At 40.1% G+C, this 27,980-nt stretch overlaps 12 protein-coding genes across 12 annotated transcripts; 8 read left to right on the plus strand and 4 right to left on the minus strand.

Moving 5' to 3' along the window:
- Nucleotides 1–459: 459 nt before the first annotated feature.
- SS1G_00123 (predicted protein) lies at nt 460–1,108 on the minus strand (the record flags this gene model as incomplete). Its single annotated transcript, XM_001597987.1, has 2 exons — nt 460–646; nt 732–1,108. 2 exons carry the CDS (start codon nt 1,106–1,108, stop codon nt 460–462), a joined length of 564 nt encoding a protein of 187 aa, XP_001598037.1.
- Nucleotides 1,109–3,414: 2,306 nt separating this feature from the next.
- Nucleotides 3,415–4,212, plus strand: SS1G_00124 (predicted protein; the record flags this gene model as incomplete). The annotated part of the gene is made up of 3 exons (XM_001597988.1): nt 3,415–3,451; nt 3,713–3,928; nt 4,199–4,212. The coding sequence occupies 3 exons, from the start codon at nt 3,415–3,417 to the stop codon at nt 4,210–4,212; spliced, it is 267 nt and encodes an 88-aa protein (XP_001598038.1).
- A 585-nt stretch (nt 4,213–4,797) lies between these two features.
- Nucleotides 4,798–5,463, plus strand: SS1G_00125 (hypothetical protein; the record flags this gene model as incomplete). Its single annotated transcript, XM_001597989.1, has 1 exon — nt 4,798–5,463. The coding sequence occupies one exon, from the start codon at nt 4,798–4,800 to the stop codon at nt 5,461–5,463; it is 666 nt and encodes a 221-aa protein (XP_001598039.1).
- Nucleotides 5,464–7,436: 1,973 nt separating this feature from the next.
- On the plus strand, nt 7,437–7,890 carry SS1G_00126 (predicted protein; the record flags this gene model as incomplete). The annotated part of the gene is made up of 3 exons (XM_001597990.1): nt 7,437–7,511; nt 7,630–7,685; nt 7,818–7,890. The coding sequence occupies 3 exons, from the start codon at nt 7,437–7,439 to the stop codon at nt 7,888–7,890; spliced, it is 204 nt and encodes a 67-aa protein (XP_001598040.1).
- An 888-nt stretch (nt 7,891–8,778) lies between these two features.
- SS1G_00127 (hypothetical protein) lies at nt 8,779–10,407 on the minus strand (the record flags this gene model as incomplete). The annotated part of the gene is made up of 2 exons (XM_001597991.1): nt 8,779–9,086; nt 9,342–10,407. 2 exons carry the CDS (start codon nt 10,405–10,407, stop codon nt 8,779–8,781), a joined length of 1,374 nt encoding a protein of 457 aa, XP_001598041.1.
- Nucleotides 10,408–12,867: 2,460 nt separating this feature from the next.
- SS1G_00128 (predicted protein) lies at nt 12,868–13,098 on the plus strand (the record flags this gene model as incomplete). The annotated part of the gene is made up of 2 exons (XM_001597992.1): nt 12,868–12,957; nt 13,036–13,098. The coding sequence occupies 2 exons, from the start codon at nt 12,868–12,870 to the stop codon at nt 13,096–13,098; spliced, it is 153 nt and encodes a 50-aa protein (XP_001598042.1).
- Nucleotides 13,099–14,665: 1,567 nt separating this feature from the next.
- On the plus strand, nt 14,666–15,064 carry SS1G_00129 (predicted protein; the record flags this gene model as incomplete). Its single annotated transcript, XM_001597993.1, has 2 exons — nt 14,666–14,727; nt 14,977–15,064. The coding sequence occupies 2 exons, from the start codon at nt 14,666–14,668 to the stop codon at nt 15,062–15,064; spliced, it is 150 nt and encodes a 49-aa protein (XP_001598043.1).
- A 159-nt stretch (nt 15,065–15,223) lies between these two features.
- SS1G_00130 (hypothetical protein) lies at nt 15,224–17,644 on the plus strand (the record flags this gene model as incomplete). The annotated part of the gene is made up of 3 exons (XM_001597994.1): nt 15,224–15,246; nt 15,814–17,123; nt 17,184–17,644. The coding sequence occupies 3 exons, from the start codon at nt 15,224–15,226 to the stop codon at nt 17,642–17,644; spliced, it is 1,794 nt and encodes a 597-aa protein (XP_001598044.1).
- Nucleotides 17,645–18,089: 445 nt separating this feature from the next.
- Nucleotides 18,090–18,416, minus strand: SS1G_00131 (predicted protein; the record flags this gene model as incomplete). Its single annotated transcript, XM_001597995.1, has 2 exons — nt 18,090–18,297; nt 18,388–18,416. The coding sequence occupies 2 exons, from the start codon at nt 18,414–18,416 to the stop codon at nt 18,090–18,092; spliced, it is 237 nt and encodes a 78-aa protein (XP_001598045.1).
- Nucleotides 18,417–21,374: 2,958 nt separating this feature from the next.
- On the minus strand, nt 21,375–22,550 carry SS1G_00132 (hypothetical protein; the record flags this gene model as incomplete). The annotated part of the gene is made up of 1 exon (XM_001597996.1): nt 21,375–22,550. The coding sequence occupies one exon, from the start codon at nt 22,548–22,550 to the stop codon at nt 21,375–21,377; it is 1,176 nt and encodes a 391-aa protein (XP_001598046.1).
- A 699-nt stretch (nt 22,551–23,249) lies between these two features.
- Nucleotides 23,250–23,700, plus strand: SS1G_00133 (predicted protein; the record flags this gene model as incomplete). Its single annotated transcript, XM_001597997.1, has 2 exons — nt 23,250–23,401; nt 23,634–23,700. 2 exons carry the CDS (start codon nt 23,250–23,252, stop codon nt 23,698–23,700), a joined length of 219 nt encoding a protein of 72 aa, XP_001598047.1.
- A 1,838-nt stretch (nt 23,701–25,538) lies between these two features.
- On the plus strand, nt 25,539–27,978 carry SS1G_00134 (heat shock 70 kDa protein; the record flags this gene model as incomplete). Its single annotated transcript, XM_001597998.1, has 3 exons — nt 25,539–25,549; nt 25,650–26,384; nt 26,835–27,978. The coding sequence occupies 3 exons, from the start codon at nt 25,539–25,541 to the stop codon at nt 27,976–27,978; spliced, it is 1,890 nt and encodes a 629-aa protein (XP_001598048.1).
- Between the last annotated feature and the right edge of the window lie 2 nt (nt 27,979–27,980).

Genomic DNA, 27,980 nt, shown 5'->3' on the forward strand with positions numbered 1-27,980 from the left:
AGAAGTCTGCGAGGTCTCCAATTGCAAGCAGGCGCGTGCAATGCTGGTGATAAACAGCTCAACTCTCTTGCATATATCCAGCAAACAATGAGATATCTTATACAGATCAGCATCAGTTCTTTACAGCAGCAAGTATGCTTCTGGGTTGAAGTTAAGCTCGGATTCAAAACATCCTATCTGATACATTTCTGTTCTAGCAGCATCGTTCTTGTCTACCCTCATCCATCATTATCACTACGAAGCTGAGGGAAATATTATTTTTCAAGACAAAATTGTCCATCTGCGGCTACAAGACAGCCAGAAGTAAGCCTACATTTCAGTTTATTATTGTGCTACCGACTCTGATCCTCCTAATACAACAATGGAAATCTATATCTCCAGGTCATGAAATACACAGTTGTTCTTTCACAGATGCTAGTTTTTTTGAGGTTGGGCTGCCATTTCTTCGTTCTCAATCTGTCAAGTAGGAATTGCTGTGTTATAGGGCCACATTTCCAATGATATGAAACTGAAGCCCCTAATTATGATTTGTGGCATCATGACTGTGGTGGGCGTCTTGCTGTTCGGATTTTCTACGCAGTTGTGGATAGTCCTCGTAACTTTGGCTATTATAGGTCCGAGTAATTGAGATGCTGGAGTGACGAGTCTACGAAGGCGATTAGAGGTAGAGTTATTTTCACATTCCTTGCTCTTTCGCTCGAGATTTACATTGCTTGAAGCAACCCCAAAACCTCGCATTTTCAATTCCATTTGGACTCAATATTGGTAGACAGTAGGTCTGATTCTGAGTGGTCACTCGCGGCACATCCATATCATGTTGAGTCTGGAAAAGCCATATGGTGATAGGTTTCTTGAGAGGTATCCTTATGCGCTTCCTAACCTCATTGTCACCATCTTCTTCTTCATTAGCTTGTTTGTCGTAATTTTCGGGTTTAGAGAAACATTGCAGAGGAGAAAAGAGAAATTTGATAACGGAATTGGTGAAAAAAAAAAAAGGAATGTTGCGGCAGTCAGTGGGTTCTACAATAGACTGAGGAGAGAAAAGGATTAGAGGGACAAGAAGAAGACGAGTTGGAAACCGCTCCTCTACTATCAGTCGAAAACTCATTGTTGCCACCTATCACTAACACTGTTGAAGTCACCTCTCAAGCACTTGAAAATTCTTCACTGAAGAATCTTCAGTGCCAACCTGGACGCAATCCTCGGATCGATGAACTGTCATGTACATCATTCACATGATTTATTATCTGTGCACTCATTGTCATATGATACACTGATATCTGTTTTCGTAGCTCTTTCTGAACAATGCCCTTTTCACCCAAAAGTCTCCTTCCCTTTAATTTCAATGGCGGCTTCAATTTCGGTACGTTTTCATTACCTATCATCTCTTCGCAAAGGAGCCATTACTAAATAAACACAGACACCGCGGAGATTGGCCATAGGTTTACCATCTTCGGGTTCTCCTATATTTTCGTCTCCCTTTGCTAATCGATCTTCTCAACAAAAATTACCCGCCGTCCTCATCTTCCACTACTCATGCAGTCCTTCGCAACTCTCCTCCTTCGCCCTAGAAACTCTACCTTCCTCAATGCCGCATTCACGCTAAAGGTGATATAACAGAAATTGCGTTTATTTCTAGCAGTATCCTTGTCGCGAGATCATGCAAGATTGATAATGAAAGTTTTAGAGTCAATGGTTTGCACTATAGCGAGGGCATCAGCGAGGACTACACGGTCTCTCAGGGTCGGGAGTATGCAGAATTTTGGGTGGCCGGGTAGAGTAATAGGATTGGGATTTTGGGGAGGTCTAGCTCTGGTGGTAGTGCTTGCTTTATTGCCTCTTTAATCGATGACGGAGGATTGGGAAATTTTCCGTATTGTTGTGATGATTCCCTCCGGATTTATGATATGCATACTATGTAGAAATTTAGATATGGAAGATTTCCGCAACCTTATACCCACTCGTCTTTCTTCAAAATTAAAAATCTCTAATATATATTGTGTCAAAGTAAACCATCGCCAACAGAGTCTCATTAGTCCAAAAAGAGGAACAATTAATCAACCACGAGTCAATACACCTTACCCAAACCCAATATTCCAAAAAGTCTTCAAAGCTTCCTGCTTTGCTACGAAAAGTACCGCATCTACACGTTCTTCATCACAGCCATCCTACCTTCCAAATCATGTAATTGATATCGTTTGACCAAAAGAAACAATTTCACTCACATCGCGATATCTTGCGTCTATCATCGAATTCTCATATTATACAGTGTTGAAAATGTGAAAAGGCCCCTTGAATTCCGATTTTTACATTTATATCACTTTGTGCAGATAAAATATGGATGGAAATGAATAGGATTTCGATCTATAACCACAAGCTTTGACTCCGGCCCTTTCGGGTCTAAAAATAACAATGGGTTCGCTGAAGCCTTATTGTAGTTATTTTTCATACCCTTTAGGACCTATAATCAATTTGTATTGTATAGTTTATTAAATAATTATAACTTAAAACTTTTTTTATTAAATAATTCCGAATTTGAAGTTATTCAAAGTTCTCTTTTTTTTTTTGAAAGGATAGTGTAACGATACTGTACTGGAGGCAGCGGCTGCCTAAGGTTCGTCGGTTGGTAGTTATGGGTTAAGGCTTTATCACTGGTATTCACTTGGAAGTGAAGTCGTTACTAGATCAAGTAGAATGTAGGTAAACTAATTGATGAAACTATTCCGATTATATACTATATGTTTCCCAAGTGCTAGCCCATACTAGCTGGCTAGCAAAACTATCACATCACGTGATCCAACCGGAGCCTCAGGACACTAATCCTAGAACGATTCGTTTCCTAGGATAATTTAGCTCTTAGGATAATTGTCCTAGGACACTTGTCCTCTACCTATATGTCTGCCTAATCATTTATCCTAGGATAGTTATTATCCCAGGACACATTTTTGTTACGTTGTAACATTATAAACTAGGATCACGTGTTATAGGATCACATGAATAGTCTTGTGAGGGAGCGAGGGAGCGAGGGAGCGAAGGAGCGAGATTCGAATCTCGCTCCCCAGCTCCATCGCTCCAATGTTGGAATACGAAGGTCTATATAATCAAGATGGATTCCCTTTGTATAGAGCTTCATGCTCAAGATCAAGATCAATCATTTAGTATACTCTACTATTAGTTACGAATTGCATATCATTATTGTCATTACTTAAGTCCCTGCTTGACGCCTAGTTATAAACCACCTCGAGAGCCTAGAGCACTTCCACGTGATCTAGACGGCAAACCTCGTAACACATTGCTGGGAAGGGCTAGGCCTCTCTCTTCCTTTGTTATGTGTAAGATCCCCGTGACATTTTTATACTAAAGTCGCAATCAAAATGTTTCAGACTCTTTGAAGATCCTACAATGGTATTCTATATGGCTCTTATTGGCCGATTTATAGATTTTAGGTTAGGTAACTGAAGAAAGATCTGAGGATGAGATAAAGAATTGTGCTGCTTAGTTAAATACGCTAAAGACGCCGCTCATGTGACCCGCAAGGCAAATCACATAACACTCCCGTCTAGAACAAGGACTAGCGCGGACACTTGGCCTAAAGCATCCTATCTCCTCACAAACAACTCAACTCAACTCAAATTCCAACTTCGTCTCACACATGTTCCTTGGTCGATTCCACTTTTTCTTCAGGCTTACCTTTCTTTACGTTGAGTTCTAGCTCTGAAGGCTATGGAAAGCGATAAAAGTCGTGCTCTCGAAATTGTTCCAAATGCGGAACTTGTGCACCCTGGTCTTCCTCTAGTTGAGGCATTTCTCAACGATGCCGTGGATGGCGACCAGGCTGCAAGGTATCTGCTGGAAACATATGCCATTGACGGAGTTGACGTAGACTTTGCAAGATTTCTAAAGGATTGGAATGATTTGGTGAGACTTTGTAGGTTTTCTCCCCCAAATTGAATTGAGTGGGTACATAGCTAAGTAAACCCAAGTTTATGTGCAATTTTCTCATTCAAGTAACCTAGATTAGATTTTGAGAGAAAGAGTTGCGCGACGAGATGGATTCCAGTGTTGCTTGACTAGAGTGCAATGTCAAGTCTAAAGTATTTAGAATGTATATCCCATCCTTCCTCCGACCGCATTTTCTATACAAGAGGTAAAGACGACTCCGACAATATTTTGCTTGCAATTTTTAATCTAGTTATAGCAAAGATTGTATGATATGCTCGGTGCATTTATTGCGTCTTCCCATCGAGACCTACTCAAAGACAAAACTCTAGAAGATCAGATCCGAAATCATTGGACTTTGAGCAAGGATGCAGCGATACCCTTTCCCAGAGGGATGATTAGACTCGAAAGGCTAAAAGCAACAAAGGTTCAGGCGTCTTTTTTTTTCTTGATCATATCCACGCTAATTGTGTACAGTATGATATCTTGTTTAATAATATTGGCAGCGATCCGGCTATTTATGAGGGTTCCTGATACTACAATTGGAAATGTGATCTAGCTGATCGCTCAAACTCCGGGATTGAGAGTCCTGACCCGGACCTTCTTGAAATACATTCCCAGTTCTCTAGGGCTTTAAACTGGACTGGTGTTGCTACCAACATAGATAGTCATCCACGCTTACGCCCAAGTCGAAATAAAGATAGGAATCCTTTCATAAAATCGATTACTACTGCTTTGCTCGCTATATGGACCAGCTTCCCTAAATTTATCCGGTTTCAAACATACAGAATTTTGAGAAGCGCTGGATCATATCTCTATGAGCCTGCCACCTTCGGGGTCCAGTGATTGCCATTTGGAATGTACCTCAAATATGGACCGGAAGTCCACACAGACCGGCATACCGCAGAATTTAACGCCTTAAAAGTCGTGCAAGATCGAATTTCCATTCCTGTTCCGTATCCCATCGATCTCTTACTCTCACCCACTGAGTCCTTCCTCGTCACTTCCCGCATCGAAGGCGAGTCAGTCGGCACCGCTATAGACGAATGCACTGACGAGGAAATGCATCGAATCGCCCAAGATTTACCTTCCTGCATCGCAGAACTACATACCATCAAAATGGACCGTGAATCGAAGTACTCCATTACCAACGCAGCTGGCGGTCCTTGTTTGGATTATCACATCTCTACCGAAATAGTAGGACCTTTTCACGACGAGAAAGAATTTAGCGAGTCATTACAGCTGGGGATTCTTCCTGGTTTGATACATCGTACTGATCATGAGATAATTTTTGCGCACGCGGATTTGAATATGAGGAATATTATGGTTAAGGATGGAAGCATTTCCGGAATTGTGGATTGGGAAAATGCGGGGTGGTATCCTGAGTATTGGGAGTTCACCAAGTGTCATTTTGGGGTTAGGTTTCATAAGAGATGGTTGAAATTGATAGGAGCTGTGTTTGGGGATAAGTATCAAGAGGAGTTGGGGATTAAGAGACAGTATTGGGTATATCAAACCCTATAGGAGTATATGAGTTTACACAGTAATGTCAGATGACATCACATTCACGTGATTGTCCACATATGCGCGGGGTTTCTTCGGGAACCAGTAACCAGTTTCACGAATATGATCAACACCCTTTCGATAACACCATACCAAACTTTGATATTCAGAACAAGATCTCCAAATAATTTTTCCTCGTGATACAAAATAGCTCCACTGAATAGTACATAGTACGGTCTATGTACACGTGCTTGTTACTCTTTAGCATATTCTTCAACATATGTGCTAGCTACCTAGGCTAGCTACTGTAGAATAATTTCTTAAGACAGAGAAAGCAAAGCCTTAGTAAATCAAATCCGGGGAAGTTTAAATCCAATCTACTCCGTACGGAGTACTCTATACTCCGTAAGCTTCAAGGGCCTGCTCCTAAATTTATTTCTAATATTCTGCAATACTACGGGGTAAGGTTATTCATAAGCCTCGTACAGCGTACTCTGTGGGATTATACGATTATACGACTATACAGAGGAATCCGAATAATAACCATCACACCAACTCGTAAAACTCGTATCAAGCCCTACTCTACTCGGTCCATTCGCATCACAGACAAAAACCGCTGACTCATCCCCCCTTACCCATACCTATGTAGGTATCCACAAGCCAAAGTCCGTAAGCGCATGCTCCATCCCAAGCCAAAGAAAATCAAGCAACGGGAAGACCGGGCTTGGCTCCTTGGCTCATTGGCCAAGACAGAAAAGACAAGACGGCTTCCGGCAAGGCGTGAATAAGCTTTACTAATGCTCAACCAAGGCTTTTATTTTTTTTGTCTAGGGATGTTTCCAAGACGGGTGTGTGTTTTGGTGTGTTGCTTGTTTATTGTTTATGACGATGCTGAGGAGTTATGTTCTATGAGGGAGGCCAAGATGTTGGTTGTTGTGTTTTGGGGAAGGATGTGCTTGATAGACTGATAGGTTGATTGATGGATTGATTGATTGATGGATTGATTGATTAATGGATGGATTATGGATGGATTGATGATGATACCTACCTAGGTCCTGAGAGTAATCTCGCATGGATATATTCATCGTCATAGATATACACGGAGTACAATCATGGCTCTACTCCGTCTCCGTAGCAAAATAAAATCCCAAATCCCAAATGCAAAATCACAACCCAGTTATTGTTACACAGCCCTGCCAGTCCCATCCAAGCTATCCGTTCGACGCCGAAACCCCGGAAAAAGAGAAACATGAAGACGCATTAGGTACTCACTACTACCACTCAGTCATTTCAGAATTTAATTGTGGAAAATTACGTATTTTCATATCATTAATCAATAAAGGGTCCATTTACTTCCATGCATCTATTCCCATTCTAGAAATCTGATACGCAGCAAGATATCCATAACAAGCAGTACAGAATACAAGCATGACAAGCACCACAAGCATAGCCTCTGTCAAAGCCTCTCTCAAGCCGAGTCAAAAAAGAGTGTTTTAAATGTGGCGGGTGATTTTCTCTCCAGATCATATAAATCATACCATATGATTGGTTGACGATAAAGTAAACAAGGATATGGTGTACTCCGTACTGAAGAGACCACAAGGATATTTCCAGCCCTGTACTTACCGCAAGGGAAAACATGGTACGTTTGGGCGGTGCAAGTGTATAAAAATAACAGAACCTGGATAAATTGTGAGTCCAATGATACCTAGGTAGCAATGGAAAGTGTTTAGTGAATGGCTGAATGGCTGCATCGGCCCCAGTGGTTTTACTTGTTTTACATTTTTACCTTTTGAGCTTGGACTCACTCTTCTTATTCATTCATTCACTCACCCTTTCTCTCCTGTTTTGTTTTATATCTACCTGTCTAACCTCTCTTTTTGCTATTTATTTACTTATTTACTTCTGTACATTACTTTAGATCTTCGAATACCTACGAAATCAACTCAAATCAACTCAACTCAACTCAATCAATACAATACAATACCATCAAAATGCCTTTCGAATCTCAACAACCTCAAGCTCAACAAATGGAGATGTCTTCAAATGGTCCTATTACTGAACAACCTGTTTGTTTTCCCTTTTCTACTCATTCTACTTTTATTTCGCATATCTCTCTACATCTTATAGATTTTATCGCGAAATAAACATAGACAAAAGTACAAATAAATACTAACATACTCACAGCGTCAAAATGAGGGAATGAGCGCTGATGTCTCTATGCGCGGTGGTGGTGGATGCTGGTACGTTTCCTCCTTGCATTCCTATCGAATTCCCATCCTCCTCCCTCCTCCCTCTTTCCCTCTCCTCTCCTCCCCTCCACTACAAAAACCAAACGAAAACAAACCCAAAAACTAACCCCAACCCCCCAACAGCGAAGCCTGTCTCGCCTGCTGTCTCCTCGACGAACTCTGCGCCTGTCTCATCTGCGAAGAATGTTGTTGTTAAATCAAACAACCACTTATTCGTTTATTCGTCATTCGTTCATATATACACATATAAATACGTACATACAGAATACCTAGTACTATCACAGTATCTAGTATTATAGTATATGTATATATATATTGTATATATCACGACGAACGAATCTGGAGAGAGGAAAATATGATTGATACCCGGTGATCCATGACATGGATGTGGGATGTGGAAGGAATGGGAATGATGAATTTTTGATGTTTTATGTGGATGACGATGAAAGATGAAGATAAAGTGGAGGGGATGAGTGGAGAGATGGTGGATGAAAGATAATATTATGCCGTTACATTACATTACCAGAGTTACAATACAATGCCAGATTTTTTACGAGATGCGAGGACTTTGGTGATTATTTCTGTGTTTTACCTTGTGTTTTTTGTTTATCGTCTTCTGTTCTTTGGATTCCATTCCTGATATTCCATTATTCCCTCAGTGTCAAATCCTCATAAGTTTACATATAAGCAATGAGAAATACTAGGTACAGTATCCATTCCATTCTTTTCCATTCCATTAATAACGCACAATTCTCCCTCCTTCCCCCCTTCTCTCTTCACCGCTCCAAAAATCATACAACAACCATTAACCACAAACCAGAACCAAAAATATCTAGCCCTCAATTCTGTTCTTCAGTATAAAGTATGTATAGTAATTACTAGATTATTCATATATGATAAAGTACTTTTATATATTAATTTTTTTCAAAAAAGAAATATAAGAATTACAATAATAAATAATAATAACGTGGTTTATCAGTAACCGGAACATATCAGTAACCGGAACACTTTTACCTCAATTACCCATATTCCATTAAAATAAAATTACAACAACACCATAAATTAGGATTGAATTATATACAATCTAAAGATCAACTAATGCTGGATCGAACTGACAAGTTCGTGCATTATGTAAAGTACTACCGCATTTGCTACATCGTCGTATAATAGCTTGCCTCCTTGCTGAAGAACCATCATTTGTATATTCATCGCATCGTATCTGATCTTCTACATTCTCTTGTTCTGATATACTATGCCCATCTTCTACTGAAAGTGCTCCTCCTTTTCGTATTAAAGCTTTTCTAACTCTCCGGAGTTTACTAAATGCTTCATTTGCTTTGCAGAGACTATAAACCTTAGCAGTTAAAAGCGTATTCGCATAAGCTAGGAGCTCTATACCCTTAGCTAAGGCTGCAACTATTTCAAATATTGGAGTAGGTGAACTCTCTTGATGCCGAGCTATACGACTTTTCACTAAAGTGGATTGGGAAAGAGCTTCAGTTGGATTGTGAGGTGTTTGAGATTGTTATATATCAAGATCGGCTGATATTAATCTATCTAATGGAGTTCTTATTCGAATATCTAGCTTTGAAAGTACAATTTCCGGATTAAATGGGATTAGCCCAGCTCCGCAGAACCCAGCTTTACCATTCGATATAGATATTGCTTCGATATATGCAGCTTTGAAGGCTTGAAAGAACTCGGTTTTGGTAATATAAGTGATATGCGCCTTGATAAAGTTCTCGATTTGTCGATTATATGAATGCTTTAAAGGATCAAAACAACCGATATCGAGTGGTTGAATTAAATGCGAAGAATGAGGTAGTAAACTAAGTAATATAATGTTATGTTCCTTGCAGTATTCCTGAAATGCTGGCGATTTATAACTTTCATGCCCATCAAGCACTAGCATTCGATATCTACCCACTTTCCTACTTTCAGTATGCTTGTTGAAGTGCTTAATCCATTCAAGACCTATCTCATTATTTGTCCATTCATTAGTAGTAGGTTTAATAAGCCAATCGTATGGTAAATCGCTTTCGGTATACCAATTTGAGAGGTGGTGTTCGTCTTTTACTATCAAAAACAGAGGTATATTGTGACCTTCTCCATCAACACAAATAATCGCTGTAGCCCATTCTCGATTGCCTGGTTGTATAGCTTTGCTTTTTCCATATCGATCAGCTTTAGTAACTACTATATATGGTGATATTTGTCCCATCATAAAGCCTGTCTCATCGAAGTTGTATAAATCGCAATCTAGAATACTATATTTGGCCCGTATATTCGATATTAATCGAAACCATCTTTCAATAAACTCTGAATCTTTGTAGAGAGTTCTTTGAAAGTCATAAATGCAATTAAAACGTGTCTTTAATTTTGTATGTCGTTTCACAAAGCGATGAGCCCAGAGCTTTCCAACCTTCTTCGCACCCCGCGTTTCGAGTATATAATTCGCTATATCTTCCATATCACTTATTCGAGGACTAAACCCTCTCTCGTCCATATCAATTATATATTGAAAAAGCGATTTCTCCTCTAATTCCGTCATTTTACAATGTATTGATCGAGATCCAGCTTTCGGCGTTCGACCGGCTATTCTGTAGGTAAGGGTAGTATGCGGTATATTATAGATTTTAGCAGCTCTTCGCACACTTAGTTTTTTGGATGAAGCAATAGCTTGAATGGCTAGATTAATTTGCGACTCTTGCATATTGATTTGAAAGGTTGAATATGGATTTAACGCGTGTTAAAGTTGAGAGGTGGTAATTGAGGTAAAAGTGTTCCGGTTACTGATATGTTCCGGTTACTGATAAACCACGTTATTGAAATATTGATTACATAAACCACTAGCTTGGCACTAGTGCCTCGGCAAGGGGGATCATATATATTCTATAGTTTTTTACTTTTATAATTCTAGCTCTTTAAGTAAATCAATAGGAATATATTGTTACGATAGTAACAACTAACTAATTAGGAGAGCTTGGGCCTTGTGCAAAAGCGATCAGATTTCATCGAATTAATATGTGATCTGGGTCACTTTAAGATCGTATGTGCACGCACTGTCAGAAAACACGTGACTTGAAGCTTTTGGAGCTTAGGATCCAAAAGGATCCAAGGGAGCATGAATATCTATATAACCAAGATGGATTCCCTTTGTATAGAGCTTCGTGCTCAAGATCAATCATTTAGTATACTCTACTATTAGTTACGAATTGCATTATTGTCATTACTTTAAGTCCCTGCTTGACGCCTAGTTATAAACCACCTCGAGAGCCTAGAGCACTTCCACGTGATCTAGACGGCAAACCTCGTAACATATATATTAAAACTTCACTTTCCCTGTACCCCGCCACAACCGACTAATAAATAATAAATAATAAATAATAAATAATAAATAATAAATAATAAATAATAAATAATAAATAATAAATAATAAATAATAAATAATAAATAATAAATAATAAATAATAAATAATAAATAATAAATAATAAATAATAAATAATAAAAGAAGGGAGAGGAGGTAGGGTTTGATGATGATGTTACGAGGTTTGCCGTCTAGATCACGTGGAAGTTCTCTAGGCTCTCGAGGTGGTTTATGTCACGATTCATTAATTCACGTGACCTCGAGGACCTTGAGGACCGAAGGGTCCATAGGGTCCTTGAGGACCTTTTGGTCCTTAGGGTCCCAGAGATCCTCAAAAGATGATATAGGGTATATAAACATTCATTTAGTCTCGTAGTTAAGGAGCTTCGTGCTCAATTTAGTTATCAATTAGTTTACCTACATTCTACTTGATCTAGTAACGACTTCACTTCCAAGTGAAGACCAGTGATAAAGCCTTAACCCACAACTACCAACCAGACGAAACCTTAGGCAGCCGCTGCCTCCAGTACAGTATCGTTACAGTTTATAAGTAGGCGTCAAGCAGGAACTTAAATAATGACAATAATGATATACAATTCGTAACTAATAGTAGAGTATACTAAATGATTGATCTTGATCTTAAGCATGAAGCTCTACACAAAGAGAATCCATCTTGATTATATAGACCTTCGTATTCCAATATTGGAGCGATGGAGCTGGGGAGCGAGATTCGAACCTCGCTCCCTCACAAGACTATTCATGTGATCTTATAACACGTGATAATAGTTATAATATTACGACGTAACAGATGATTGTTGATTATAAGAGTGAGTGGGGGTGGGCGGGGGTTAGGTGATGAAGGTGGAGGCGATGGAGGGGTAGAGGGAGTGGTAGAATGAATAACTGTTGGGTTTCTTGAGACCAGAAAGAGCATCAGATTGAATTGATTCATTCTCTAGCTAAGCAGTTAAGCTGCGAGTATGTATTCAAAAATGAAGGAATAAGGTTAGGTATTCAGCCTTCGGAATTAAAGTGCTTTGAAATCAAAATATTGAAAGCAAACAAACAGTATACCAAAAAGGAAAGAATGAATTAAAAGTTGAGTTTTGTTTGCTCCTTATATGCATCATGCAATATATATGCATATGCTGCCAAGATCCCAGGAGGTCAACAATAACAGATGATATAGTATTATATTAATATTGAAATAAAATCATAATCATCTACAACTCAACTATCGCGATCTCACAAATCTCCTTCCTGCCTAGGTAGTGTGTCAGAAGGTAGATAGATATCTATAACCCCCTCCCTATTTCCTTCAGTCAATTAAGCTGGTTTGGTTTTTCTTGGCTGGCTGGTATAGCGGTACTTTCCCGTTGTCGAGGGATTTTGTTATTTATTGATGGGTGTTGATTGTGGAGTTTTGCGCCGGATTGGATGTGGTTGTATTTTTTCAAGGGGAAGAAGGCGGATGAGGAGGGTTTGAGTGGGGTGTTGGGTATTGTGGAGGTTTTATGTGGGTTCTTTTTTGGTGTTTCGATGTTGTTGAGAGAATAAGGGGAGGATTTTAGGATGTTGAGGATATTATTCTATAGTTTGAATAAAGAGGTGGATAGATGGAGAGGTGGACAGGGAAAATAAGATGTTTTGGTGTGGATGAGAGAAGCGGAGAGGGCACTGATTACTGGAAGTTAAAGATCTGGCGAGAGTAAATATCTATCTTGCCCTTCTGCAGTTTTATTCAGCGCGGCGCAATCTTCGCCGCAACTTGGATAGTATCTAATTAACAGCGCAAATGTCGATATATGTCTAGACCTGCATCGGGAGACCAGTGTTTCGAAGTAAATCAGCTCATAACCAGACGGGCGAAGTATTCCGTTCAAATCCTTATTACTGTAAGTACTTCAAGCGTGTCCTTGTACCTTGATTATTGATTTGGGTATCTCAATAAATAAATGGAGTTGAACGAATAGTCCGTTAAATTGGGAAGTCCGTTATATCAAACTGCAGCCATGACGTATTTTCTTCTCGTCTAGTTGACGTGTTTCTGGATGCGAATTCCTCACTGATTGACCAATGTGTCCAATAATCCAGACTATAAAATAAACTAAATGTTTTAAGTTAAAAAATCGAGTTAGAGTCCATTAGAAAATTAAATAACTCGTTTAGGGTAATTTATATCCCCAACAAACCAGATCACAATTCAAACAAATTAAACTTTTAAATTAAATAGGATTGTTATATAATTTGAATATTATATTATATTATAATATTATAATTATTAAATATAGTTATATTACATTATATAATTTTCGATTTTTATATTAATCTTATTTCATCCAATAATCCAAATTATAATTTAGACTTTTTAATATTAAATTATTTAATCCAGACTTTTTATATCAAAACTCCTCCGATAGTCCATCTAGTTCAATAAAATCATAGATTAGCCATCCGGATGGCTATCCGGACGAAACACGGGGCAGATTATTGGACACACTAACTGACTCGAATATTTTCGGAAGAACTTCAGTCATGAAGTTCGATTAAAATATAAACAAGACAGAATAATCTGACGCTAGTGAGCCAAAAACATAATTATATTTAACATGAGAAGAGGCATATCAGTAATATCATTGAAAAGTACTACAGATATAGTAGATTTATACTTAGAGTGGAAAAAACCAAGAGTTATCATTTTCAAATGTTGATAAAACAAGAATAGAATAAAGCAAGATCTTGATAGAGACAAAAGCAGAATCCATTGAATGATTAGCAGATAAATGTATGTAATATACTGGTACAATGAAGTTTAAAAATATATTAGTTAGAAGAATCATTGATCATCAACCCAATAGGTTTTGATTTTTCATTGAGATCTAACTTACTAGAATGATAAATATCAAGGATTACCACATCAGATCATGAACTTTTATTCACTTAGTTTTTTCAGACTTTGCAGAGGTTTCCCAACACTTGTTCGCTTCTAGCCACATGCATGATCAAATAAAACAGGTTTAATTGGTAGTTGAGTGACTATGCAGCTCCGTTCTTGCTTCAGGTGAATCGTCGCAAGAGCTGATTCTAGTGCTCCTCATTCTTCGATCTAAGCCATCACTTCTTCTTCTAAAAACACTTCAAACTTCCAACCTCTTCTTCTTCCCATCTACCACCATCCTCTTTCATTACCCTTTCTTACCTACTCCTATCTTGTTCTTACCTTACTCTTACCCTAACCTCCCTGTTACTCTAACCTTACTCCTACTCTTACTCTCACTCTTACCTTTTTACCTTGACAATCAACAAATCAAACTTCAATCAACCATGGCAAGTAAACAATTCTTCCAGAGCTCAGTTCAATCCTAGAAGTCAAGTTCGACACATCACTCTGCCTACTACCACCCGCAATGCTAACGTATTTCTCTTATTAATAGTCGAGAAGAGATTTAGTTCCACGTCTTTCCCTGTTCCGTCCTCAGAGCTCCAGGTCATGGAATCCACCCTAGGTACATGCACCTCCTTGGTATAAAACAACATTAGCACACCTTCTTACCATGATACAGTCTCACGCACCAATATCGTGAATTGGGCCACTCGGGTATGATGTATGGTTCTTATGGTCCTACCTCTCTTATGATGTACGATCCTTATGGATCTACGGTAAGGTATGTACCTTGACTTCATTCTTTTCAGTACATTCTCCTCAACAAGACAATAATTGTATGTGTTGGGAACTTTTGTGGTTTACCCAAACCCCTTTTTTTGCTTTAGTTCCTTTATTGCAAATCATTGGTTATTACGCGAAGAGAAGTCTTGACTAGGTCACATCAAACTTTCTTGCTTAGACAACCTACCGCCTTCCTTTATTATACTGCCTTTCCTTCATCTCATCTTGATACTTCAAACAACTTCAGATGTACTGGTTCGACTTTCATGACATACGGCACTCAAGTCTGTGTCACACATGGGAATAGCTTCCCAAATGCTCAATTTGCGCATTGACATATTGTTTCTGAGCAATAAATGGCCTCATCTCATCAAAAGTAATGATCAAGAGTGATTCAAATATCAAAAGCACTTTCTTGCACACCTGCATGGAAATATAATTCAAACGCTCTTACTGAGCAACTCGACTTTCACAAACACATAACGCTTTTCCACATGAGTGATATCCCAAAAGCTCAGTGAGCATTCTGCAACTATCGTGAAATACCAAATATGATGAACGCAAACTGAACGCATATGAAACTGCAGTCGTATGTTTTTTATTTGTTTGCTTTGTCATGGTGATGAATGTTTCCCTGCATTCAACCTCTAGATCTACCCATTATTCGCTGGTGCAATTCACTGTTCCCTCGAATACCAAGAGCATTTTCGCATATGCCGAGCGGCTTCTTCACCAAGATTGATTCTTGATCCATGACCCATTCACTTCACCTTCAAGATCAATATTATTTCTTCTACTTCAAAGAAAAAAACTTTTCAACTAGCGAGGCTCCGCGGTCTATTTCCCCACTATCTTAAATTCCTTTCTTATTACTCTCACTACGGCAGATACAAGTTGCTCTTTCTTTCTTTATTTCCACAATAGTAGCAGATACAAGTCAAATCCTGAAGTTCCATCTCACACTTTATCAATCTTTTTGGGGCTCGCACACACTCTCAAGTCCTTTCAACTATACCTTCAACTACTATCACTATCATTCATAATCAAAACTACTATTGCTAACCATGTCGCACCTACCGAATAGATCACGCCCGTCTCGAAAGCCAGCCGAAGCCGATCTTCGCGGTACAATGAATCGATCAGAATCCATGGACGGCTCTGCTCCACATTTCGTTCCTTCCCAGCCAAAGCACAAAAATAGAGAAAGCATCTCAAGCTCTGGCCCCTCCGTCACCAGCCCACCATCAACCAGGGGTTGCAGAGCAGAAGTTATCGACAATCGAACTGTCTCTCAAAGTCTTCAGGACTGGATGGAGAATAGAGTCTCAGATATCATCAAGACAATCTGTGACACTACTTCTATCCCACAAAAAGTTCAACACAAGGTCAGCATCGAACTTCAAAATCTTGTCGTCGACTTCGCCGCTCAACAAGTCTTTGTTACTAAAACCGAAGAACAATACATGAACCAAGTCAAAGATCTCGAGCGCCAGCTTCTAGAGGCCTCCAGCGATTTCTCAGATGAGTCTGGTGAACCAACCCGTTGTGAATTACTTGCCATCATTGCTTCTCAACGTGAGGAGTTACAAGTCAAGGAAAATCAACTTAATGGAAAGAGAATCCTTTGGCTTGCATCACATCCACCAGCTTCGCAACTGAGATCATCAGAGACCAATCCTTTCCGCCTTCCAGGTGGCAGCAGTCGATCCCACTCCCAATTACAGTTGGAAGCTCCTCCTTCATTTAAAAATTCGCATTCTGGATATCGCAGTGGTGGTCCAACATCGATGACACGCCTCTCGAGAGCTTCCCTGGCAGCAATGGAGAATGCCGCCATTGGAGACCATATGTCACCTACACAGGAGGAATACGATCGAGTCAAGGCATCCGTATCTGTAGCAGTTCCCGATAGTGCTTTGGAGAATGTTCCATCCGTACTTAATATGCGAAACACTATGCGTAGCGAGACCGAGACTGTCATCAATCACCGCCGTTCGCAAGTTATGCCATTGGTTCCATATAAAAGCCAACCTTCCAATGTCCATGACACGGGTAAGGAGTTCACAAACGACTTTGGCAATCTCTTTGCCTCTATGGAAGGATGGTGCCGTGAATATGCTTGCGTTCCGAATCTTGCAGGAGATCGCAATATTGCCAGCACAAACCAGGAGCTTTGGAACTACATGATGGGCGTTACTTACCATGATCCTCAAAGTGCACATAGCCACGTCATGGCTCTTTTGGGTAACGAGAACACCCGTTTCTGGTTTGTCATGAGATTGGCGCTCGAATATTGCTTCAAGAAAATCATGTGCATTGAGACTTATGAGAAGTATAATCAAAGTGTTAAGGAACATTTGATCAGTCTTAGAGAGCGTCTTGCTGCGAAGCCTAGTAAGTTTTATCTATTAATTCTTCCTGTTACTCTGCAAATTACTCATCTGTTATTTTCAGTTATTTCAAATGAAAAACGACAAGCTCTTATTGCTGAGCAAACCGCATTGATCAAATCAGTCATCAACTCACCGGATTATGTTACATTCCGCAACGACATGCTTGTTCACCATACGAAGAGACTTCGAGACATTCTTGGTCCTTTAATGAACCAAGGATGCTCACGCACAAAGGCCGGTGGAGATCTCGGTGTAATGATCATTTCCTCTATGGAAATATGTGCTAAGATGTGGACTGCCAAATTGAGCTTCCAAATCGTCTTTCCGGATCTTCTCGGCGTTAAGTTTACAGCTGGTACTATGACTCCAAAGGATCATCCTAGGGATAATCCCTATCAGTTACAGACAAAACAAAAGCGTCTCAAGCTAGTCATGACTCCTTCTATTACCATGCGTGATGATAATTCTATCACGATCATCGCCAAGAATCTTCATAAGGCAAATGTCCTTCTCATGACCTAAGTGTACTTCGTACAGTATTACGCACAGATTTCTCGCATATAGATCGTCATCTTTCCAACATCCATCATTCTGGTCCGACCGATGAGCCATTGTCAACGTTATCTATTCAGAGCTTCGATCAGCGTATGATACTGCACTTAGTTACTACCTACTTGTTCTTTCCCCTGAAAGCTCTATTGTGGGAAGCAATCTTACTACAACTTTATCCTCGACTCTTCATCTTCTTCCAAAGCATCTCTGGAGATCCTTTGGTTCACGATACCATATCACTTTTTCAACCACAAAATTCACGCATATAATCTTAAAAAAAAGTTATCCACGTTCTCGTTTTCATTTTCCTTGGCACGCATTCAATTTCAACTCTTTCATCCGGCGTTCAACATAAATACCCATTTTCATCTAAGCTTCCACGTCTTTTCTCCAACTTCGACGTCGAAGTCAAATTTCAAAGCTTCGATCTGTACCGTAGTTTCCTATCAACGTCTTTATTTCCTCGCGCAGGCACAGTCGATTGGTTTCCAAACTTGGCTGCTCGATGATGATCAATTTTACTCTGGATATGAAAATATTTCTTCCTTCTTTCCTTTTGATGTTCATCTTCCGTTTTCCATAGAAGAGGATTTGAGATGCCTTGCTGCTCTGCTCGGTGGTCACTATTATCTTTCAGCCAATAAAAATATGGAAACTTGGCACCTACACATCTGGATATGGACGACATTCTTCATTCATCCTCTCTCACGCACTCCGCCACAAATTCCACTCTCAAGGACATATTATAACCAATCTACCTCCGAATCTTTTTTTCCAATCTGATTCTCGGAAATTCAGATATCTTCTCGCAAACAAGGATATACACGCATGAAGAAGTATCAGATACGCAGCGAAAAAACACTATTCTGGGCTTCGCTAGTTTTCTCCCCTCCTATCTATTTTCTTCCTAGAAGTAGATAAATTACACAATGAATATCAATGAGCCTCTTCATTCTCACTCATTTTCTTTTCATTTCTCTTTTCCCCCTTCTTTTCAGGTTGGAAGTTGATGAAGGGTTCACTGGTGGTTTTCAGGAAAGGACGGTTCTACGGGCACGGAAAAAAGTTTCTTTAATCTGGTATCTTTGTTTTCCAGAGATTTCAGCTATATGTACCTGCATTTTTATGCTTGGGCTTGGGGTACTTTTTGACTCTTTCTTGTGTGGGAGGTTTAGAGAATGGTTGGTTGGTTGGTTGGTTGATTGATTGAGAGATGAATCGGCTTGGATTTAAAGAAGGGTGATGGATAGGTAGTTATGGATGACAAGTAAGGAAGAAAAGAAGAAAGAAAAGAAAGAAAGGGGTAGATAGGATTTTTGCAGAGGAAATAAATCAATGGTTAAACTTTCATCTATGAGTTTTTATATTGTGTGTTATATATTGTGCAGATCTATTTATGATATACATCCTGCGATGATATGATATACTATGAGACACAAAAAAGAGAATATAAATAAAATATACAAGAAATGATGAACTAATGAATCTGCTATACAAATAAAATACCATCTATTACAAAAATATTAATATTAAATATCTATATCTATTCTTCTTTTTAGTCCTATCCTATTTCCGCATCCCATTTTCTATCTGTTACCTCTCTCTCTTTATCTTCTCTTCTTCCCTCTCCCTTCTTCTCATCTTTCCTTTCTCCACTCTCTCTACCTAGCCTTTACAAATTTCCATCCCACAATTAGATAGTGAATATTCAAATACATCTAAGAATCCCCAGCTACAGAGACTTGGCTTCCAGTTCCATCCGTTACAAAAAACTTCACTCCCATTCTCACTCTCACTCTCACTCTCCTATTACAAATTCAAATTCTTAATCGATATTACAAACAAATCACAAATCATATATCTAAAACTCAGCCAATACCAACTATATAAACCAACCAATCAATTATACCGATTACAAAGTATTGAACTTGGAGCACGGCTACAATAGGATAGGATAGGATAGGATAGGAGAATAAGAATGAGCTATTTCGAAAGAAGTAAATGAATAAATCAATAAAGTAAATAAATAGGAATCTATTGATGATTTTTATATTATAAATAAGAATCTTACTTAGAAGCTATATATTAGAGATTATATGATTACATTGTTGTTTAGTTTTATGTTTTTGTTTAGTCTTGCTTTGCTATTGGGACTCGGGAGGAGGAAGAAAAAGAAAGATAAGGAAGTGAATAGGAGGTTAAGCTTGAGAAAAGCGACGGATGGAAGCGGGATCAGTTCTATTGTTTTAGTGGTGGTTTTACGGAGTTAGTGGATTTATGATCATAGGTAACTAGGGATGGGATGGGATGGGATATCTTTTGATGGTGGTGATGAGATGAAGATATAGAGATGGGAGGGAAGAGTATTGAGGGGGGATTGGTGATATATGATGTACCTATCTATCTATCATGACCTGACCTCATGGAGATATTTGTGATTTAGTAGTGTACTGTTTAGGAGTGGGACGTTGGATGTGATAAATTAAAGGAGGGTGAGTTTTTGTTGACCTGAAGAATGATTATATGAACCCAATTAACCACTCCTCAAGAGTGGCGTCACTTTTGGGCAACAGTTATGAGCCCGGTTTGCGGTCCCATGGTCCAGTGGTATCATTTATAATTTCCACTACCAGCGCAACTTGCAATCATCATATTCTTCAGTAAAAAGTTACATTATCGATTATATCGCATCCAATGAGAGTTACTCCTAAAAAAACTCCAAGCGAGCGATCCCCATGCACCTCGACGGAACAAGCCTCTGAAGAGGGGTAGAGCCAATCAGATGCTCTCAGAACCCTACTCTTGCATACATGCCCCAGAGTCTAGAAAAAATGTTAGACAGTAAAAGGCAGAGGACTATGTTATCCGGCCAATCAACTCAGATCGGGTCAGCCAATCATATCCAGGAATAGCCTCAAAAAATAATGGCATATCCTGATTCGGCAATCCCTGAGGGGGAGTGTTGACCTGAAGAATGATTATATGAACCCAATTAACCACTCCTCAAGAGTGGCGTCACTTTTGGGCAACAGTTTTAGATATAGATAAGATTATAGATATATCAATATTGATATCTGAAATAATCTTTGATGAGATTTATATAATTTACTACTTATTTTAAATGTATAAATATCTAATTAGATAAAATATTACAACCCTTTAAATATACTTAAACGTGTTAAAAGGAATGACCTCACACAGGGAATAGTGGGAAGCTGATAGGGCAGAACTGAGGTAATATTGGTCTAGTAGGTTAATCTCTCTTCTAAGTTCTACGGAAGTGCGAAGCTCTCTGTAAGAGAGCTTCTCAATCTAGTCCTAACAGGACTAGTGCCCTGTGCACGTGCTACGCAGGAACCATTCACTTTAACAAATTACTCATTAATTATAAATAAATAAAAATCTTGACCTCGAGCTCTAGAGTTCCCGGTTCGGTAATATGTCATGTCTTAATAGATATCATGAAGAAGGAATCCTAGAGGAATACTAAAGTTTTCTTTTTTTATTATAATGCTTAAATATTATAAAAGAGCTTACTCTGTGTCTCGAAAACCATGCTTTTGTAACTAATATTTAGACTATGAAGAAAGAAAGAAAGGAAATTGTTAAAAGAATTAAATAGATAAATTGAATAGCGTCGGTCATATTAACGAACCTTGGAAGGAAAGAAATTAGAATGAAAAGAAAAAAGAATAAACCATTAATTCCTCTTATATTCTCCACTGGCAGGCTTGCTATCAAGTCTCTTAATGACCGAACCAAGTACAGCCTTGACGATTCCTTCTCCAGATAATCCTGCTTCGCTATTACGTCCATTCCATGTAACGGTATCTACCATATCTCTAATCTTGTATTTATGTTCCAAAGCATCATCAAGATCCTCCAATGCCTGTTTTGCCTGGGGCACACTTCCTACTTGAAAGAATTGGATTCCTACTTGGGTAAGTGGTGCGTCAAGTGCGTCGAGTTGTTTAGCGACTTTAACGATTTCTGACTCAGGATCGTCGGATGGGTCTCCATCGGTTATGACAATCAGGATTAATGGTTTGACGTTTCGACCCGCTCCAAGTTCCTTCTTCAGTCGCTTCATGTAAGGAGAGAGGATATCTTTGATGCGGTTGCCGGTGGGGGTTATGCCGCATGGACTATTTACCATTGTCCATACTTCTTCAACTGAAGCTGCATTTTGAATGTTGTAGTAACCAGTGGGTGCAACGCCTTCGCTTGGTTTACCCTTGTGGGCACTCATGTGGTTCATGAAGTAAACGTCGATACCATCATCATCGTAGGAAGTAATGATTGGTGCTATGGTTTGAAGAGCGGAGAAGACTTGTTTCCAAGGTGTAGGCTCAGAACCCCCTTTCATGCTGGAAGAATCATCGATTAGAAGGACTGTGTCGAATGTGGAAAGAAGAGCATATGGTGAACTGTCAAGGTCATGTTGTGGAGTGGATTGGGTAGTTTGGGGAACTGTAGAAGTTTGTTGTGATGCAAAAGTATTACTGTGGGATGTAGGAGTATAGTTCTGGGGTGTAGCAGAATAACTCTGGGTTGCAGGAGAATAGTTCTGTGGTGTAGGAGAGTAGTAATCGGGTGTAATATTATAGCCTTCGTGTGTAGGGGAATAGATCCTCGAAGTAGAAGCGGTATTATTTGCCGTAGCACCATTATCATGGGACGCGGGAGCCTTTTTAGTGTCGTTGTAGGAAGTATATGCCGGTGGAGCAGCATCAGCATCCTCCAGAATTCCCCTTGAAAAGGACGATGAACTTTTCGAAGCGGAACTCTTTGAACGACCTAACTTATCGCGAATACTACCAAGCAGGCCAGTCTTACGTTTGATGGCTTTGCCATCGCTGTGAGAATTGAAAGACATGATAAGCTTGTTGGATGTGATGTGGCGAAGCTTGGGATTTGTGTAGGTATCAGAATAGGAAGGTGGGGTTGTAAGATCTTGTGGACGGGAAAGCTGGTGGAATTTATAGGCGGGGGTTTGTATATGTGTAACCTGGTGACTGGGTATTGCGCTAGATGTTTTCTTAATTATTCGTTGATTATTTATGGCTTGGAATGTTATGAATACTATTAATTTTCAAATTGATTCACCGATTTAAAATGGTTAGTGAGTACTTATATATTCCACGATGAAAAAGTCATATGAGATTGGAGCTGTATATTCGAGGATTTAGACATCGATTCTGCCCCAGGCGAAGTAAAGCTTCTGACACATAAATGAAATTAATGTGTTGGTAGTTTGTTACTTACCGAATAGATCTGTATTACAATGTAACAGATTTTTGAGGTTGAGTAAAGTGAAATCAATTTTATGTATATGCTACAGGAACAAGAAATGTTTGAGATCAAATCCGGGGATATATGTTTGAGGCTCGAGCGATCTAATTGGTCGAACTAAGGGACTAGCGTTTGTAACAAGGCGCAGTTGACTTCGCCAACGAAAGTCCTTTAGATTATTTACTCATCAAGGCAACGTCAGGCAATACAGTTCAACGGTTTACAGGGCTGTGTATGCACCACGCCGAGACAAGATGTTTGTTACCGATGGAGCGGTTCCAAAATGACAATCACCTCCTCATATTTCCCGAGCCGCTGGGTTATATACCAATTGGCACGTTTTCCCCACGATATTGTATCAGTGGATATCTGTGGTGGGGCTTGGCACAATAAATCTATGTGGTGCAATGAGGAACATTACAATCTAAAGGCTATGTATTGCGACCTGGCTTAAGATAAGGCATTCATATCGCTAGATCTATCATGATCCTGTCTCGGCGAAGTGAGATGATTCCTTAGGAAGGTCGTAATGAGGTTGTCAGAAAGAGAAGGCAACAGTTACACCGAGCCCCAATCCTGGACATCAAGATAACTGTAAGGCGTTTGCATATATTCTGTCTGTCACTGGTGCATCTTGATGAATATAAAGAGACTGACCTCTATACAGCCTCGATGTCCCTGATGGGACTGGCCGAATACATTTGGCTGGAGTGGCATTGGCAGATGGCTCATAGATGTGATGTCAGTTCTCAGATTTTGATGAGTCAACTTGATGAGGCAAGACTTTTTTCACTTTGAACTTTGAGTCAGAGTAGTCGACCGCCGTGTCCTTCTGTCCACCTAGGTCAACAGTTGGCATCCGAGGAGATTACTACCAAGAAGTTCGTAGTTTCATTTCCCAGTCCCAGCTTTTAGTTGCCCAGTGGTGTGGATCAATCCTCTCTTGGGTATTGAAGCTGGATCTATTGGTTGAACATGGTCCTTGGATCTAACCGCGACTTGTGAACTTGTGAAGTGAGTAGGAGAGTTACGGACCTATCTATCAGCCTATCGATGACTCCAATCTATTCAGAAATCCTCTACTCATCAATCTGAGGGGCATTTCAAAAATTGCCGCCGACATGTTGCCACCCCCAATCCACCACTTCTGCGGCAACATGCCTTGATAGTGGAGCGCATCTTCGAGTTGATGTTGAATTAGCCGCCAGATCACACGCTCTTTGGAGCTAAGTGTTTGTCTCAAGCCTTACCATGTACCTGGATGGACAACACAACATCGGGCAAAAAGACAAACACATCAGGATCAATCCAGCAAACACGTTTCTGACAATATCTTGGATCGAAGAAATTCTACAATTTTTTAAGCACAAGAATATCGTTGCACAGTCATCCAACAAACGCTCTGTTCATCCTCCCATTGTTGTACGGAGTACATTGAGACAGGTACTCCAAACACATCTGCTTACGCGATAGCTTACCTACTTTCATTTTGGTTGCCCTCACAACCGGATCATGACACCACTTTTCTTTATTGACTTGCCGATAAAAAATCTTTTGATTGTGACGTGATACTTGGTGGGGTTTCGTTCTCTTGGTTGAACTTGAAATGACTCTACTACGTACAATTGAAATGGAAAAGAAGTTACGAGCAATTTTGTTTCTTGGGTGGAGCAAATCAAAAAAAATTTATCAAGGTTCATTCTTTTCCTATTAATTTTGAGTGGATCTCAACCCTGGGCAAATGCAAAAGATGACTGTGCAGTGTGCAAAGTCATAACCCCATTGACCTCATTGACCAGGCGACGTCATTGGGCGGGCGGTGGAAAGCGATAGAAAAGGCTTTGAAAAAGTTTCGGATCTATGATGTTCGATATTAACGACGGGCGGCTGGGAAGTGTTTGGTGTGGATATAATGAAAATAGAATTAATGGTAGAATTCAAAGATTAACAGAAGACATCAGAAGGGTAGCTTGTTAAGAGTAGCAGAAGAGGGTTTTGGAGAAATAATAGAAAGCTTTCGATTGATGATGTTCAGTGTTAGGCATTGAGGGGCATCGGGCAATAAATTTGAATGTAAACAGAAATTAATGGCAGAATTCCAAAATCAAAAGGCATCAAATATAAACTTCACCATGGTAATAGAACAACAATATATATATCAACAACATATAGCTAAATTCTCCCAAGATGATATCATCCATCTAAAATTAATACTGTGTGGCAATGAAATTAAAAAATCGTAATCTATTTCCATAAAATATTCTATAAAATTCTTTGTCCCTCGATTAGAAAGTCGTAGTGAATTCGAGAGACTCCTACCGCCTTCTAGTTCGGACCATTTCCACCGCTTGTGGAAAAGAAGATTCCAGAATCGAAGCTGCTGGAATCGAACTTTTCGCTTTAAAAGTCTCTCATTCAACCCAACTTTTTTTCCATTCTGCATATTTCTCAAACAACTTTCTTGATACCACTACTCTTCTTTTTTCATTCAAAGCGAATCAAAGAACTTGAAAAGCAAATCACTTCAAATTTCACATCCCACAATCATATATCACAACTAAATTAATACAAGATGGCTCCAGCGTAAGTTGCTCATCAACCCCTCCTTCAGCCTTATCGATCTATCTTAAGGTCGAAGGTTGATATGCCAACAACCACAACAATTGCTAACAATGTCCCCTAGTATTGGTATCGATTTGGGTACCACATATTCCTGTGTGGGTATCTTCCGTGATGACAGAATCGAAATTATCGCCAACGACCAAGGAAACCGTACCACACCTTCCTTCGTTGCCTTCACAGATACCGAGCGTCTGATCGGAGATGCCGCCAAGAACCAAGTCGCCATGAACCCAATCAACACTGTCTTCGATGCTAAGCGTTTGATTGGTCGCAAGTTCGCAGATGCAGAGGTTCAAGCCGATATGAAGCACTTCCCCTTCAAGGTCGTTGACCGTGCCGGAAAGCCAGTTATCGAGGTTGAGTTCAAGGGCGAGACCAAGCAATTCACACCAGAAGAAATCTCTTCGATGATCTTGGTCAAGATGAGAGAGACAGCTGAGGCTTACCTCGGAGGAACTGTCAACAACGCCGTCGTCACAGTCCCAGCTTACTTCACCGATTCACAACGTCAAGCTACCAAGGACGCTGGTCTCATTGCTGGTCTGAACGTTCTCCGTATCATCAACGAACCTACCGCAGCTGCCATTGCTTACGGTTTGGACAAGAAGATTGAGGGTGAGCGTAACGTTCTCATTTTCGATCTTGGTGGAGGAACTTTCGATGTATCTCTCTTGACCATCGAGGAGGGTATCTTCGAGGTCAAGTCCACCGCTGGTGACACTCACTTGGGTGGTGAGGACTTCGATAACCGTCTTGTTAACCACTTTGTCTCTGAGTTCAAAAGAAAGCACAAGAAGTATATAACCCTTTCTTTTCCCCTTTTACACCCTTTCCCCCGACCTCAGATGTGTTTCCAATCGTCGAGGACATTCGAGACATTGATGTGCACTCATTTGTCAAAGATATTTGAGATATTGTTATACACTTGTTTGTCATGGATATTTCAAATATCAAGATGCATTCAGCTATTGAAAGTATTTGAGATGTTGGGGATATATACAATTGTTGAAAATACTTAAGATATTGGTGTATATTCATTTGTCAAGAACATTCGAAACATTGATATACACTCATTTTTCAAGTACATTCAAGACATTGATACATTTATTTGTCAAGGACAATTGAAATGTCAAGATGTATACAATTGTTGAGAATGTTTGAGGCATTGAAATACTCTGAGGGCATTTCTCCAAACCCGTCTTTTTTGCATGTTTAAATTTGCAACCTACTAACGATTTTTGTATAGGGATCTTTCTTCAAACGCCCGTGCTCTCCGTCGTCTCCGAACTGCATGCGAGCGTGCTAAGCGTACTCTCTCTTCATCCGCTCAAACCTCCATCGAGATTGACTCTCTCTTCGAGGGTATCGATTTCTACACCTCCATTACCCGTGCTCGTTTCGAGGAACTCTGCCAGGACCTCTTCCGTTCCACCACTACCCCAGTCGACCGTGTCCTTGCTGATGCCAAGATCGACAAATCCAGAGTCCACGAGATCGTCCTCGTCGGTGGTTCTACCCGTATCCCACGTATCCAAAAGCTCATTACCGATTACTTCAACGGCAAGGAGCCAAACAAGTCTATCAACCCTGATGAGGCTGTTGCATACGGTGCTGCCGTCCAAGCTGCCATTCTCTCTGGTGACACTTCCTCCAAGTCTACCAACGAAATCCTCCTTCTCGATGTCGCGCCATTGTCTCTCGGTATTGAGACTGCTGGTGGACAAATGACCAAGCTCATTCCAAGAAACACCACCATCCCAACCAAGAAGTCAGAGGTCTTCTCTACCTTCTCCGACAACCAACCTGGTGTCCTCATCCAAGTCTTCGAGGGTGAACGTCAACGCACCAAGGACAACAACCTCTTGGGTAAATTCGAGCTCACTGGTATCCCACCTGCACCACGTGGTGTTCCTCAAATTGAGGTTACCTTCGACCTTGATGCCAACGGAATCATGAACGTCTCTGCTCTCGAGAAGGGAACCGGAAAGTCTAACAAGATCGTCATCACCAACGACAAGGGTCGCTTGTCTAAGGAGGATATCGAGCGTATGTTGGCTGAGGCCGAGAAGTACAAGGCTGAGGATGAGGCTGAAGCTGAACGTGTTGCTGCTAAGAACGCTCTCGAGGGCAAGGCATACCAAATCAGAAGCTCTTTGTCCGAAGCTGACCACGAGCTCTCAAAATCCATCCCCGACCCAGCTGCCAAGTCTGAGTTGCAAGCTACCGTTGACAAGATCGTCGCTTGGGTTGATGAGAACCAACAAGCTACCAAGGAGGAGTATGCACAACAAGAGGCTGACCTTGAGGCTGCTATCAAGAAGGCTACCTCAGGTGCTGGTGGTGCTGGTGGAGAGTCAGCTCAAGATGCTGAGATCGAAGAGGTTGACTAAAT

Source organism: Sclerotinia sclerotiorum, genomic scaffold, assembly GCF_000146945.2.
Source record: "Sclerotinia sclerotiorum 1980 UF-70 scaffold_1 genomic scaffold, whole genome shotgun sequence".
In the NCBI taxonomy this organism is placed as follows: Eukaryota; Fungi; Ascomycota; class Leotiomycetes; order Helotiales; family Sclerotiniaceae; genus Sclerotinia; species Sclerotinia sclerotiorum.